This window comes from Manduca sexta, chromosome 17, assembly GCF_014839805.1.
Source record: "Manduca sexta isolate Smith_Timp_Sample1 chromosome 17, JHU_Msex_v1.0, whole genome shotgun sequence".
Classification (NCBI taxonomy): domain Eukaryota; kingdom Metazoa; phylum Arthropoda; class Insecta; order Lepidoptera; family Sphingidae; genus Manduca; species Manduca sexta.
In genome coordinates, this window is record NC_051131.1 from 6,904,448 (window position 1) to 6,921,880 (window position 17,433).

Sequence of the window (17,433 nt, forward strand, 5' to 3'; positions counted from 1 at the left end):
TCGGTCATGTGGCGCAGAAAATCCCTGATAACATGGAACGATCTATCTTGTTAGGAAAGGTTTAGGGGAGCAGACCAGCTAGTTGGGCTGATCAAATAAGTAAGGCGCTAGCCATGACTATCCCGGAGCAACTGCATCTGGCGGAGGACCGTCATGCCTGGCGATCAGCTGTCCAAGACTCGACCAAGTGACAGGGGTAGCGATCCTCAGCATTGAGGGAATGATTAGAGAGAGAGAGAGATATTTTTTGTTAGTACCTGAATGAAAATAAACTTCTAAATCATATTTTTTCAATCCCATGATCAGATTAAATTTAAGTAAGTACTGGCTGAATGTATTCATCAGATTTTCGTTTAAAAAAAATAAAAACAAAATACTTATTTTATTTCATTTGTTTAGTTTAACAATTGTTTATGGAAACATGTGGAAAAAAACTTACTGCTTATTTTTCTATTATACTTAAGTACTACCGTTTATTTGTACGTCCGTATGTACGTTTCGTACATAATGTCGGCAGCCCTAACTGATAGGTACCTATGATACTAATTTATAATATTTTACAATCTTTTATTATTTACCCAAACAAATAAGTCGAAGTTTACAATTCATAGATCTATAGCTAGGTAAGTATACTCTTTTTGACTTTTAAAACAACATGATTGTGAAGGAAAAAAAACCTTGCTCAAATATGTATGATTGCATGACGCAATACTAGGTCAACCAATCAAGGTGACGGCCAGTCAGTCAGGCTACTTATGTAGTTGTGGACTGTGGTTCGGTCGACGTAACAGTAAAAAAGAATAATTTAAAGTTAAACACGACTGCGCCGCATAATAAAAGTCTTATTCGGGGGAAATGTTAATTAATTCTCCTAGGACTTTATGATGACTTTTCTACAAGTGTCTCTGGGTTCTTTATATGAAGTTTTTTTATATGGTTATACTCTAACAAGATTCATAATCTTATAAGGGCAATTAAAGCGTGTTTATATGTACAAGGTTCATTGTATAAGGGCAATTAGATGTACTTAACTATTTATATTGTATCTAGGTACTTTTGTCATACATTATAAGTAGGCCCATCCGGTTAAGTAAGGATAAGGGGTAAGGTCGTATAACGCAAAAAAACCGCGGAACTATTATTTAATGTTAGCCACGTAGGCGGCGATGCCGTTTGTTTTATCCCGCCCTATATATCGCATTTAATGCTACGAGCGAGAAAATTTAATACATGTGACTATGTTTAGTAAAATAAAAAAGGTAGATTTTGCTCTTCATAACACAGATCTGGACTCCTATATAAGTACCTAATAAGGTCCACTAAAGGAAGTCTTTTGTGCATCTTATTATGTAAACCTTTAAAGCGTTATTAGAACGTTATCCGCACTTGTACGGTCGATCTTTTCGCAGGGTTTTAAATTTCTATCAAGATATTATCACAAATTTTACGCATATTATGGAGATAATGGAACGATGATAAAATTATCACAGAAAGTAAAATTAATTAAGTTATATGAAATAACAGCTTCTGCTCGCATCTTCGCCCTCGTGAAAGAGTTTTGTAAGATAAAAGTCCCACTAAAAAAAGTATCTGATTTAATTATACTTATTTATGGCTCAATATTTTGGTCATAGTGGTTTCGCCATAAAAGGTAGATATGCTGTCGCGGACTTTTATTTAGACCTATTTATGATAAACAATCCTACGGTACATCATCTTTGTCTTATGCCGGCGCCACACATAGCAAAACTATTAGAACACTTGTTTGAACTCATGTGTGGCACGGGTATTTGCGTATTTGTGCAAAGTTTGTATAAATATTTGCGTATTTGCCATTCGGTATCGATTTTTCAACCACACATCAAAGCATTCAAAGTTATCGAGTTGCTTGAAGGAGAACCGATTAAGTATATGGAAACCTAAAAGTAAAAGCCATAAAAATTTAAATTTGATCAGTGTCTGTAACTGTGTTCAAATGTGTGACAAAGCCTTTGTTCAAATATTTGTCTGTGTGTGGCGCCGGCATAACTGCATCGGTTTAGGCAGCGTACGCCAAGAAAGCAATTATTTTTCCGACTTACCTGGTATCTATCGTTAAGTATATTATGACCAAATTACACAAAATCATTATAAATTGTAGCTTATATGTTGTTCTGAATTCTGATATATTACTGTAAAGTTTCATCCAAATCCGTTCAGTAGTTCTTTTTGTGAAAGAGGAACAATCATACATGTACACATAAATCCATACATCCATCCCAGGGCCGTAGCTAGAGGGGGGCATTGTGGGGCAATGCCCTACCTTAAAATACTAATGCCCTACCTTAATAATCAACTAAATTGTACATTACTACTCAATGAAAATATATGACGATTTTGAAGTAGGTCCCATAGTAAGAGTTATTCGTATCGTTGGGTGAAATAACCCTCTTTCGAGATTTAAGGGATTTTTGTTACAATCTGTATATTACCTTAACAATTACGTAAGTATTAACCTTTTTTTTACTCACGTTCACAAGTCAAGAAAACCAAAAATCGATTGAGCATATCAGATGTAGTAACATTTTTATTTCCGCCCTGCTTGTAATAACAGCTGCCCTACCTTAAATTCAAGTCTAGCTACGGCCCTGATCCATCCTCACAAACTTTCGCATTTATAATGTTAGCAGGAAGTAGGATTTGTAATCTGAAATGCCGATGTAGGTACTTACTACAATTTTCTTTGCAAAAATCTGTTATTTTTACTTAAAGACAATACGACATTTTTAAATAGTATAAATTCGGGTTACAACAAGTGAGAACGCACCGCAAGAAGGGGTGAACAGTTTACCCAATGACGTTTTACAAATAGACGCGTCATAGGCTAACAAAATTGCACATAAAGACAGTGCAGTATTTACTATAGTTACAGGCTACAGCCCTAGCGGCTCGCATTGATACGGCCCGAGTGGGCTCGAGTGTCCCCGAATGGGCCCGAGCGTCGACCGCCCCGTCGTTGCCACGACAGTCAAATAGAATGCATTTATTAGTTAAAAATAAGTTAAATAGTGTAAACTTATTACTAACGTATGACATTAAACGTTTTTTTCCATTCACAGTTGCAGTATAATTTGTTCATCATCTAAAAACACATCACAGGAAGGCATTTTATTTATAAAAATACAAAAAATTAGTAAGCCGACTAGCCGCGACTCTGGTTGGAGCTTGAATAAGTGAATGTCAGGCAATTACCTTGCTTTCGTCGTGCCAATACTTAGCTCGGACAACGTATCTATGTAATAAAAACATCTTAGAGTTTACCTCTATTTTTTTCGACGCGTTAGAAGCTCTCAGTTTCTATCTAGACATATTCTTTATCAAAGAGGTCAGAGTAACAGAAAACAAAAGTGAACATATCTATTAGGTAAGTATTTAGACTATGCGACTCCAAACGTTTACAGAGTCGAAAAATAATACGTACCTAAGAACATAACTAAAACAATTAATGTCCTCATTACCCACAAAATAATAATATGTTAAGGGGACGTTCAAGTATTACGTAACGTAATTTGGTGGGTAGGTCTTGTAGAAGTCTTCGTGTGAGAGGGACAAAAATATTGCGAAGAAAGGTTTGAACTTCGAACACTTCAAGACGCCAGCATTCTAGTTTATTGGTCTCTGGCCAGCACTGCGCGCGAGTTACAATTTGACTAATGGATTTGAACTACCAATATTGTTGAAGCATTGATTTAAACTAATAAACATTAAATTATTTGTTTAATTTTACTATTATTATTCCAGTCATATTACGATCCTTATTTTTAATTAATTTACAAGGGAACCTAGTAGGCATCGGCTTATATGGACGCTTCGCCATAATCACGTGTAATACAAACATCTTAGCTTCGCCACATGTCATTTTTATGCTAAAAATACTTAAAACTAGTTACAGGCTATCTACGACTAAGGTATGTAATTAGTAATAATTACTAATGATCAATTTATTAACGATTTCTACAAAATCATGTTTCATTTGGACACGTCAGACCACGTTGTGATATTATTTATAGTCTATCTATACTATTATATACAAAGCTGAAAAGTTTGTTTGTATTATTGAAGGCGCTAATGTCAGGAAGTACTGGTTCGAATTGAAAAATCTTTTGCTGGATAGCCCCTTCATCGAGAAAGAGTGATGTCATATAGGCTATATAATACCATGCCGCGCCATGACCAATAGGAGCGGAGCATCAGTAGTAAATGGTGCAAAAACGGGGAAAATTGATTCTTTTTGAGAACTTTCGATGCGTGCGTTGCGTAAACGGTTAAAGTTACGCACCAAACATGTATGACGGATCTGTTCGTCTTAAAAAGTTTAAAAAAATATGTATTATAAACAAAAGTCCCCCGTCGTATCTGTCTGCCTGTATGAACGCGATAAAATTATAAAACAACCCAAAGGATATTGATGAAATTCTGTATGGATAACCCCGGCGAGGACACATACTACTTTCTATCTCGGAAAAATATATAGCAGGACTTCCATCCCGAGAAACTCTCTTATGTAAGCGGAGTCGCGAACAAAAGTTAGTGATAAATAAAACGTGATAATCACTTATCGACTACTGCGTACGCAGATCACGTGTCATTACATCGCACGGTAGAAAGGACTCTAAATACTGATATAAAAAACAACTGTGTAGTAGATAAAATTGCAGTATGAGGTAACTCCAAAATTTAACATACATATTTGTAATAAGTAAGTATTTTATTGTTATATATTTAAAGGTAAATGTGCCAATTTTTCTCTTCCTTAATCTATACTCTAACCTTAAAACTCGACTACACCTATTCAAAAATAAAAAAAATACTTATGACTTGGCATCATGGTCTTTGGCCTTAGGCGGTTTCCTGTGGAACGAATTAAAAAAATCAAAATAAAAAAATATATCAACATCAATTAAAATTGTGCATCCCTATTATACATCTTCGAAATAATAAAATTATACACATGTCACAATATGATATATTTTATGCAAAAGGCATCACAACATACTATTGTTATATATTACAATTTAAAAATGTACGCGTAGGTATCTAACAAAAATTTGCAAATTTAACTTAATACAGGTTGTATTTTTAAAAATGAGGAGCAAAGAGCTTTAGTTGCCCCGACTGCCTCGTTTCGAAAGTCCCTATTTATTGTTTGTTTTTTCTTAGCGTAGCACCAATACATACTTAGCAAGGTAGCAATTTTACCTAATTTGAATACAAAACTTATACGTATCGTATTATTTATATTTACTGTTGTATTTGTTTACCGCAACAGATTCTGGGTCATCCTAAGGTTAACCCTAACTATAAAATTTCATGTTCAGCGTTTAAAATAGGGACTTAATTATATATATTTTTTTCATTTTTGTAAATCTGTAATCACTCTATGCTGTAATCTAACAATATCTTTTTTTTATAATTTTGACTCAGGAATATTCGAAAAGTGCCCGATAAATTGATATTTTACGGTTGTTTTCCGGTAAGTTGCATCAAATAGTAATTGATATTTATTACGGCAAAAGTAAAGTAAAAATCATTTCGTACATTTTTTGGTTTTATTTTATGATGAATTGAATTTTTTTTTATAAAGATTAATCGATTGCTAGGGGTGATCGATATATGTGGCAACAATATTCACTCGCATCACCATCTCTAATCCTCCATCTTTTTGTCACGATGCCTCCCAAGAAGCAACCTGAGAAATCCGGTATGTTTTATTATTTTACAAATTAAACAGCATAAATAATACATTTTAGTCTAACTATAGATTTATCACAACTGTATTAAATTAGAGAATGAGTGATATATCTTGTGTGTTTATAATTTTGTGAAAATTTGTCGCCTGGTGTCTGGAGTGACATTTGGTAGGCCACGCGGTTATAATGTTGTGACTGTGAACCATATTTTATATTTATTACATTACGTTTTCTTTCGATAAGAGTTTTGCACGTGTTCATAATGAAACGAATAAATGTAGGTATTTATTTTCATTTAATATATGGTGGCCTTTTAAAATTAGAGGTTATAATTCTATAACTTGTCAATATAGGGTCCTCCGGATCTAAGCCTGCCGAAAAAAAACCGGCAACTGCGAAAACTCCGGCTGCTGCACCAAAGGCCGCATCTACCTCTGCTGCTGCTGCTGCCCCAAAACCCGCGACTGCCAAAACACCAGCTCCAGCACCTAAAGCAGCGGCCCCTAAAGCTGCTCCGGCGCCCAAGCCTGCCTCTGCGCCTGCAGCTGCTAAGCCAGCAGCGGCACCTGCTGCGAAGGCGGCTTCCGCCCCCGCGGCCAAACCTGCAGAAAAGAAGGCTGCCTCGGCTGTGCCTACAGCAAAACCAGGCTCAGCTAAAGCTGCTGCCCTTAAGGCTAAGTCAAGTGCGAAGCCTTCGGCCAAGAAAGCTGCAGCAGCTGCTAAGCCATCCAAGCCTAAACCTGCTGCTGCCAAACTAAAAATTGCCCCTAAGCCTAAGAAGACCGGTATCAAGGGGCAAAAGAAACAGGTTGTGAAGCCTGTTGCAAAAGCTCTAAAAGCACAAAGGAAGGTTAGTGTTGTCAGATTATTGTCTTACTCATGATAGATAGCATGGTGCATGTAAACATCTCCTCTAATTAAGGTCCAAAGGTATGTATTTTTCAGCATAAACAATTATCGGTGATATATAATATGATCAAGATTCAATGTTATTATTTTTTTGCAAAGGTAAATCTAGACAGTCATTTTTTTTTATTGATTGCTCTAATCAGTAACAAACAAAAATTTTAAAACCTGTTTTTGGAAGGAAGTATAGCGTAAACTGTAAGTTATCATAATTGTTGAAAAACGCTGGTATTGTAAAAAAAAAGATTATGTACAATTATCTTTGTTCCATTCCATCGATTCATATCAGATTCCAACATAGGATAGAAGTAACACAATATAAAGCTTGGTTCACAAATAATTTGACCTAGTCTTCATAACCAACCACTTATGTGTCACGAGACTTCTTGAGCATCTATTCCAGGAATATTGTGCTAGTAAGGATCTCTCAATTCCCCCATTGTTACAAAAAAGGCAATTGTTGTAGTCTTAGTTATTAATTTGCATGTTTCTAAACTGTAACAAGCTTCCATTTAGTTTATACATTCCGTAGAATATTTTTAGGTCATCTAAATTCAATCCTTATGCTAAGATATGAATATCATTACAGTATCACTTTGCCACAACTATTGTGTTTGCCTCAATGTTACAAGAATTTGCATTAGACTCTTAATTAATATGTCATAGACAATGTACAAGAATTCTATGATAAAGTAGTGGTTAATTGAAATATACACTGTTTAAATGGGTTAACAATTGTTCCACATGTCATGGAATTACCATTTTTTTTTGTTTTTTCAGGTTGTAAAGGGTGAACATGGCAAGAGGGTGCGCAAGATCCGTACTTCGGTACACTTCCGCAGGCCAAAAACCTTTGAACCTCCTCGGCATCCAAAATACCCAAGGAAATCTCTTCCTAAGCGTAATCGGTGAGTTGACCAATAAAATAATATTTAGTAAATTTAAGATAAGGAATGCAACGTCAAGAAATATTGAATAAGGTGTGGTCTATTATAGAGCAATGGAGATAAAGAGGAAAGGTTGGATCTGGATTATTGAAATAAAAATTAATTATTTTGTAGAGTAGAAAAGTGACAGTTATAATTAGGCAGTTTTAACAGTATGTCATTTTGACCATTTGATGTGATATCATGAGATCGTCATATGCTGGCACTAATATATGTTACTTTAGTATATGTTCAAACTGAATACAGATATGATTTACTTTTGTGGATGACAATGCATTGTGCAATAGGAAGCAAAGGATATAATACAGTATAGCATAGGAAATATGGCAAATTTACAATTAAAAACTATTAAAGAAATATGGATGTATTTTTTGCATAAACATTGAACACCCTAAGACACTTGTTAGTCCATTAGAAAATTAAATGTTACTGTGAATAAAAAAATAGAAGTCTTAATTTTACAAAAATATATACACCATTCAATTTCCATACTGAATATGTAAATAAAACTATCTTTAGGTATATTGAGATTGGACTACCTCGGTGGTGTATTTGTACTTTATGCGCGGAAGCGCTGTGAGATAGTGGGTTCTAGTCCCAGTTTGAGCAAAGTGATATTTGGGTTTTTCTGCTCACTGTCAGCCTGAAGTCTGGAATTTATGCCGGATGTGGCGATAGGCACGCTCCCTTATTTGATATTATGACACATTATAAAAATTATTGTTCCATGATGTGTCATGGAACAGAACACACATGGCGAAAAGTGGGTGCCTTGGTTCCGTCTCTGTATACCCTGTGTATTGCATATATTGGAGATAACAAGAGTAACAAGATTGTGTCGATAACAGTTGCAAAACAAAAATGACGAGATATTATTATTTATATGTTGCTTTTGCATACAAGAAAAACTGCCTTAACCTATTTACTCCTAAACTACGTGCGCCGTGTATTCTGACGTCACGTTATGGTTCGAACTATAGAATTAGGTTTTGCTAATGCTAAAACCGCACATAAGTTTCATTTTACTTTATTATAGTATAAAATAAATAATATAACTTTCCCTCTTATAATATAACACCTACAATAGATTCCAAAATTTAAATTTCAATAAAATCGTAGTCTCATGCATATTTGCACTCTTTTTAGCATGGATGCCTACAACATCATTAAGTACCCCCTCACTTCTGAAGCAGCAATGAAGAAAATTGAGGACAACAATACCTTGGTATTCATTGTGCACACAAGTTCTAACAAACACCACATCAAAGCCGCCGTGAAGAAACTTTACGACATTAATGTTGCAAAAGTTAACACTCTTATCAGGTTTGTTTTCATATTAAATAAGATAATCTATACTTATAATAAATCTTTAGAGAGGTCAATTCTGTACATTAAATATATTTCCAAAATAACTATCAGGGGGTGATTAGGGATCGATACTGATGCCAAAAATGCAATTAGTAAAATTTTTGTCTGTCTGTCTGTCTGTCTGTATAACCGTTATAGAAACAAAAACTACTCGACGGATTTTAACGAAACTTGGTACAATTATTTGTCATACTCCTGTGCTGGTTATAGTATACTTTTCATCACGCTACAATTAATAGGAGCAGAGCAGTGAAGGGAAATGTTGGGAAAACGGGAGAAGTTACTCCATTTTTAAGCTTCCGTCGCGTGTGCAACCTTAATGGTTAAAGCTACACAGAAATCATGTATGACGGAAATGTTCTCCTTAAAATTATGTAAAAAATATCCCACGACAGCATATGTCTATCTTTTATGGTTGACTCACAATAACACGTGTAACTCCCGATAGCTTAGCAATTCGAAGCTGTCTCATTATATTTGTCTATTCCATATAATATTCCATAAAAAAGAATCATAGAAATCGGTATAGAAACACCAAAGTTATACATGAAATACGCTAATAATAAGCCATCATGCGTGAATACTGAATCATGCTATAAGGATTATTTTTGTATATATATAAGGTCGCGAACGCACAGGCGGGCGGCTTGCTTGGCACCTAGAGGCTAGCGAATCACCTAGCGAGTAGCTTCGTAAAACGAACATTCTCGAACGTTCGCAACCGGCTCCATTTTTGAAGTCCGAAATCCACGCGGGCGAAGCTGCGAGCGGAAGCTAGTTCAATAATAAATTAAAATGTTCACCTCTGTGGAATACTCACACTTAGGTTTGTGGCTTAGATTCTTGCAGTTAAAAAAATTTGGAAAATCTATAAATATTTGTTCCATAATATCATCTTATCTTTCATAGTGTGCCTCGGTGATGCAGTTTTAATTGTACACGGTGTGAGTACGACTACTGCGCTGAGGCCCTGGGTTGGAATCCCGAGTCGCGCCAAAGTAACTGATAGGGTTTTTCCATCTTAAAAGTTACTCAGTCGCAGCTCGGAGTTAGGAAGTTGGCGATGTGTACCCGCGCCCTCGGTCCATAAAGCCGTTGGTCCTGCATTTGATCTCGCTATTGTCACCGGATTATGAGAGTGAAGGAATAGAGAGTGCACCTGTGTATTGCGCACACACTATATCTCCTGGGTACCTAGCCAAGCTCCGTTGAGATTGGCTGCCATAGCCGAAGTTCGGCTAAGAGGGATTCATTAATTCTATATCTTTCACATCTTAGTAATCTCAGGCCTGTTAGTTATGTTGACATTGTATTAAATGGCTATAATATATATTTTTTAAATGATGAAATCTTTGTGGGAATCTCATTGAAAGAGAATGAAATAAAAATTACACAACTCTGATGATTTTATAAACTTTTACACACCTACTTTTTAATCGCACCGATAATTTAAAGAATTCCTTTTTTTCTACAGGCCCGACGGCAAGAAGAAGGCGTATGTACGACTCGCCAGAGACTATGATGCGCTAGATGTTGCCAACAAGATCGGCATCATATAAACATTCTACTTTATATTTGTAAGAATAAAAATCTACAAAACTAAACTTTACTTTTTTATATTAACCTACCTCAATATCTCTTGTAATACCCACATCCGATCCGGCCTCTAGGCCGATTAGTTTACCTAGTACGGTAGGGAAACCTTGAACGAATCGTCCCTATCGTTTCAAAGTAATAGAGCTCATTTTCACAATCTGCTACCTCCGATACATTTGGTTTTCGTAAAGGCACAGTTGCGTGCATCAGATACTCTGCATCGCCGAGCATGTCTATAATAAGTTAAGGTACCTACACAACATCTTTAACAGTGCTCTTTTTTTTTCGATGTTGAAAAAGCATTCGACATCGCGGCACAACTGCTTGCTTTTCAAGCTATACACACTAAATGTGCTCACACCGTTCGTTCACAACATACGAGACTTGTCGAATCGCGGAAAAAATATTGCATGGAAGGAGCTTCGTCCCTGTTCGTCCCAGACCCGTAAACGGGGCACGCACGCGATCCGCAGTCGCGTTATGTCAATTGCAATGACTCATAAATAAAAATAGTAAAATGTTCACCCGCAACAAGATTAGGATCATAATGACAGGTACGCTTCGCCCGCTTTAGGCCATATACCGCCTGCTCGACTTCAGCGTCTGCAGATTTTGCAAAATAAATTTCTAAGACGCGCTTTTAGTGCTCTGTGTTACGTTCGCAACCACAACCACCACGTGGACACCATCCACCATATGCCGACCATCAGATACTTTATGCAAATGACCAGCAGACGCTCTTTCGACCGAGCGGTAAATCATTCAAATACATTCGTTAGGCAAAATTCGATGTACACTCCCAAAGAGAATTATAATATATATGGAAATAGAGAGCCTACTCGTTGGGTTTTTGTGCCAATCGACATTACGGCTGCTTCATACTTGTGAGGTAGAGGGCGTTCACGATTTTCGTTGCGTTTCACGATTCAGGTTTATTGTGTTTTATTATTTTGCAAACGGTTTTAAAAGTGCAGAAGACGGCAATCCAAGTATTAAAATACTTAGAAGCAGATCTGTATTTGCTATGCCGTCGTAGTATAATATTTCTGACATCTTATTTACAGCGTACTTCTATCATTATCAATACATAATAATTCGATAGTAATAAGATCTAAGAATAAGATCGTTAATCAGACAAACATCATATTGAAAATATTATTTTTATTTTATTTTTGCTATAACATTTTGTGTACAAAATGCTTATAGTAAGTACTAATGATATTCACATTCAATATTAGATTTACAAAGTATTACACCTCTATTAAGCTATGTAAGCGCTGATAATTTGATCTTAGTTATTAATTATATTCAATGGAAAAGTAAACGATACTACTTTAAAATAAACTGTAATACACTGTAAAATTCCGAAATACTAAATAATAAAATATACTTAAAATTATTTTATGTCTAAAAATACATACTGTGACGAATGATAATTAACATTGATATTTATAATATGCTAAAACATTCTCAATTGTCAAACTATATTTTTATAACAATTGATTTAACTTTATAAAAATATATGAATTCTTTTGTATTTCGATAATCATTTTAATGTATCATCAAATAAATATCAAGTATCAATGTTCAAATAAAAGAGAATTTATTATTTTTTATAAAAATTGCCTAATAATATACGATTCAATATAGAAATACATAAAAATTTACAAATCTAGAACAGCAATTAACTCTGAAACATACTAGCTAGCCATATTATTTATCTTTGTCTTCATCAAAAAGGAAATTCGGATTCTAGCATTATCTTTCTACACAAACAAGTGAAACTAATATTAACAAGAACAAACTTATTCTAAGCCAAACAAAATTATTTCACAAATAAGTCACGCTACTTTTAAAAATTAAAAATGTTCACTGGAAAAGAAATTAACATCAAGTTTACAATGATCATTATACTTATCCATAGAAAAAGGAACTATAAAGATTAGCATTCATTAAAATATACTTTCTTCGTCATGCGAAGGTTGTTTTACTTATGATAATAATATAAAAAATATTTTATGTAGATATCAAACAGATTAATTTAACAATTTATAATTATTTAATCTTTCTTGTTAATTTATTAATTTAACAAGAAAGATTAAATAATTATAATAAGAACTGATTTAAAACAGGTCTATGAAACCGGGTAGTAATTAACAGCGAAATGCGAATGCGATACAAATTGCCAATACATATTAGATATATACCATAACAGTGGGTATATGATCTAAATAGAGTATGTACTAAAAAAAGGAGAGATTCGAACAATTTACGCGATAAAAGCAAAATAATTTCGCACTTGTGTACATGATATTATCTTTAAATTGCCATCACTTAACTATTAATTATGGGTTACGTGGTGGTTAAATTACAACATACAATAAACACAAAATGAGCATTATGATCAAATAACGAAATCATAAATAAGTCGTATACAAAATGATAATTATTACATAAAATATAAAGGAAGTAATGCGAATTGCTGCAGAAATGTAGGTACCGGTTGTAACATTAACAAAACATCAACTAAAGCAAGCAGGTCGACGCAGGAACGATTGAATATTTTCTGAACGATGCAATATTATTAGGCGACACAGAAGGGATATATATATATATATATATATATATATATATATATATATATAAATTAATCCTCTATCAACCTGGTATAGCTGGTCCTTCGTTAATTTGACACCTGTATAACTAAAAGCAGATAAGTATGTATTCCTTCATCGAGCCAATTTGTAATTATATGTACAGTCATGATGCTATAGTGAAAAGTGCGCCGTTTTATGTGCAATTTTGTTAGTCTATGACGCGTCTATTTGTAAAACGTCTTTGCCGGTGCCACACACAGACAAATATTAGAACACTTGTTTGAACTCATGTTTGGCACGGGTATTTGCGTATTTGTATTCTATTACAGACACTGACCAAATTAAATTTTTTTATGGCTTTTACTTTTAGGTTTCCATATATAATCAGTTCTCATTCAAGCAACTCGATAACTTTGAACGCTAGATGTGTGGTCGTAAAACCGATACCGAATGACAAGATAATACGTAAACATTTAAACAAACTTTGCACAAATACGAAAATTCCCGTGCCACACATGAGTTCAAATATTTTTGTTATCTGTGGCGCCGGCATAATATTATCTTTTGACATTGATAAATGACGATGTCTTAGTTTTTTTAATAAAAAGAAAGGTGGACCAAGGAACAACTTTATTCAACTGTATGTGTGACGTCATCAAGAATTTCTCGGTTTTTTATTTTTTTGTTGTCTTTGAAATTAAGTATTCAAAAAATATGAAAAATACATAATCGTACTCCAGAGTAGAAAAATTAAGAAATGGTATTTTTGTTTAAGGCACGTTAACATTTTGAAATGTTAATTTTACGCTGAAGCTGTTGTCCATGAAGGATACATCAGTAAAAAGAATCACACTTGGACTTGATAATTTATCTATTTTAAGAAACATTGTAGGGTTAAACTCAAATCAAAGTCGTTTGCCCTTATGGTAATTTTAAAGAATCTTTTAGTAAGGGACCGTAAACACTGTAGTCACAAGAAATCAATCTTATGAGACTGCTAATCATTTTTGTAGATACATATTCTATTTTTAAGATGGGACAGCAAGGGCAGCACCTTTTACCATTTAAATATGAACGTGAAATATAAAAAAATATCTGTATAAATAATAATAAACAATACGTGAACAAAAAAAAGCGGCGTTGGCCTAGTTGATTGTGGAACGGACTGCCAAGACGAATGTCCGCAGGTTCAAATCCAAAGGCACACACCTCTGACTTCTCTAAAAAATTATGTGTATATTCTTTGTGAATTATCGCTTGCTTCAACGGTGAAGGAAAACATCGTGAGGAAACCTACAAACCTGGGAAATTCTCTAGAGGAATTTTCAAGGTTGTGTATCACTACTACTACGTTGTGACTATAGGTTATATATCATCACGCTATGATCAAAAGGAGCGGAGCAGTAATGAAAACTGTAGCAAAAAGGGGGGAACTTTATAACTTTTGAGAGATTTAAACGAAAAACTATATCACGCGGGCGGAGCCGCGGGCAAAAGCTAGTTTACAATAAATAAAAATCGCTACACCCGTTCAATGAATTAAATTAATTGTTAAGTAAAAGTGTGAAATCTACTAACTGACGACATTCTGCTGGAATTCTGCTCTTGCCGTTAAATGTTCAGCCGCAACAGCTCATAAACGGGGTTGTTATTTGTCCTTTAACGCGTATTATGTCATGTTACCAGTATTTTCCTTTCCGTAAATATACAGCTTTAGTTACATCTTTCTTTAACCAACTCTGTTATGGGACCGACATTAACGGGTGCCTGGTCGCATGTTGTGTTGATTACGTTAAGCCCAGCATCAATGGCATCTTCCAAGACAGTTCGTATTAATATTTTTAGCTCTATCTTATTAAGTCCATTTGTGAAATAATATGCTATTGGCTGATTAAAAATTTTTTTTTATGCCTTTTATTATAAAAACCAAAGCGTAGTTAGAAAAAGAGCATTTTTAATGTGAAGCAAACTCTTGTATCTTTGTATGGATCATATGACACAGACAAAAAGACCAAAGCAAAAACAATCTTTTTCCTTTATTTCCAACAGTGGAAAATTATAGGATTTATTCCTGCGATTATATTAATTTGGCTTTTTACAGTTCTTGATGATGGTAGAGTAAAATACTTGCATAAAAGTTTGTAATATTTAGGACGTTTTTTTGAATAAAGACAATGACAATTTTTTTTCCTCTGGTGAAAATCGTCTTCCCTTCGCTTTCGTAAATGTTTTATATTTTTTTGGAATAAACCAATTAGAGTATTGTATACCGCGTGTCTTCGGGACCTACTTGTAAGGCAGTAGATATGGTCCGAAAATACTTTAGTAATATCTGAAAAATAAAACATTAATGAATATTACTGTTCGAGCAAGGAAAAGTAACTTGTTGAGTAGGACATATAAGAAGCGGTACATTTGTCCCGTACATAACGTCAAAAAGGAAGAGTGGCTCAAAATTATATATTGTACTACTTTAAACTTTATGTCGCGGCAGTCGCGTTACTCATTCTCCGTGGTTAACTATAGGACGAGGACAGAGAGGTAGACAATTACAATAGGACGTTATTTTACAATGAACATTATGGTACTGCGTTTCGAGTCGCGAGTCAGAGGAAAGTATTTTGAGTGTTATCATTACAAAATACTGTAAGGCGCACATTAAAGCGCCTCGCCTCAGTACGCCTCGCCTAATTTGAAGTAGGACATTGTACCGGCTCAATGTTAAAATGAGGCTACTCTTACAAACTCGTTTTCATGTCATGTCCTACCCAATTCTAATTAGTAACTATACGTTATCAAATATAGGATGATAATTTTGACAGCTCCTTCACATGAAGTTTCGTATTTTTTTTCGGTAAAATTTACTACAGGTAATATCATATTTTATTTTGAAGTGCCACTCATTATCATAATGAACAATCACGGACTATCGCAAATCCCCATTGAAATAAAATAAATCGATAATATAAAAATTTGCATTTAGATTTAATTATATTATTTTTTGCAAATATTCGAGTTGTTTGTAATTTATCACATTTATTGGTAAAAAAATCTATAATTAATATATCTAATGTTTTCACGATTTAAATAGTTAACACAATGATAACTGCAAGTGGTGTAGGGTTTAAAAAAAACATAAATGGAAATGGCTTACCAATAATAAATAGATAATTCAATAAAAAAAATATTTATATCATCTGAACATACCAAATAATTATGCAACTATCGATATCAAGTTTTATAAAAATGGTAATCGATAATCGAATACGTTCAAAAACGATTATACCTTAGCCTCATCATTAGTGTGATTTGTCAAAATTAACATCCTAAATTTTAAAAAGGTTTAGTAAACATTTTCACAACTTTAAGTAAGATATGTATATAGCATTACCGGTGAGATATGTGCTTCTTTCGGCCATTAAATCCATGTTTTCATGAAATGAATATCCGGTGTATAATGTTCTGTAACATAATTCGATATGAGAGACATGAACGGACAGAAAAGTGAAAGCCGAGATCTTTAGAGAAGATTTTCTCGTAGTGTCACGCACGTTAAAAGCCCTTCCCGCTAGAAAAATGCCTAAATAACAGTATCGATGCATAGCACTGTCTATTTTATATTCAGATTCACAATTAAAATACTATCCAGGGGATAAAAAGCACCCAGCCTATCTTATATTATTGCAACTTTGTCCGTGTGCCAAATTCGCTTAGCACACATATATTATACACACATTATAAAAAAATTAAATAAAATTATATTAGTAAGCACTCAGGCTGCTGTTGTGCTGTCGCCTGTACTTTTTTAATACGGTGGCATGTAACCACGGCAATATCCCTTTTTTTAGTTACTTTTTCCAATTAACAAAGCTAATAGAAATGTTTCCTCATCTGAATTCACTCTATTACTAACTGTCCAAAATGCGTAGCCAACTGTGAGCCCGCTGCGTGAACGCTACGCACCCACGGCTTGTTCGTTGCACGCCCGCCGCGAATTTACAGCGAATTCATTATGCATTTGATATATCAGTGTGATATATCGTATGCCGTCAGTGTGATATATTTAAGGGTACAGTCAGCAACAGAAGTCGTTGAACATAATTTGTTTCCAATATTTCCTAATCATTATCATTTACCATAAGTTGCTGATTAATTTAAAAACAAAACAACTTGTCATAATTGAACTACAAAAGTAGCTGAACGCTGTCAAACCATTAACTGCTAAACATTACTAGCGACAATTTTTATGATCTGTAATAAATACAAATGTGGCTGAAATTAGCAGATTCT

The 17,433-nt window shown here is 34.3% G+C and overlaps 1 protein-coding gene across 1 annotated transcript; it reads left to right on the forward strand.

The window, feature by feature from the left end:
* Positions 1–5,621: 5,621 nt before the first annotated feature.
* Positions 5,622–10,554, forward strand: LOC115454348 (transcriptional regulatory protein AlgP). The gene is made up of 5 exons (XM_030183088.2): positions 5,622–5,740; positions 6,083–6,579; positions 7,416–7,543; positions 8,729–8,905; positions 10,425–10,554. The coding sequence occupies exons 1-5, from the start codon at positions 5,653–5,655 to the stop codon at positions 10,507–10,509; spliced, it is 975 nt and encodes a 324-aa protein (XP_030038948.1). The 5' UTR covers positions 5,622–5,652; the 3' UTR covers positions 10,510–10,554.
* Positions 10,555–17,433: the final 6,879 nt, after the last annotated feature.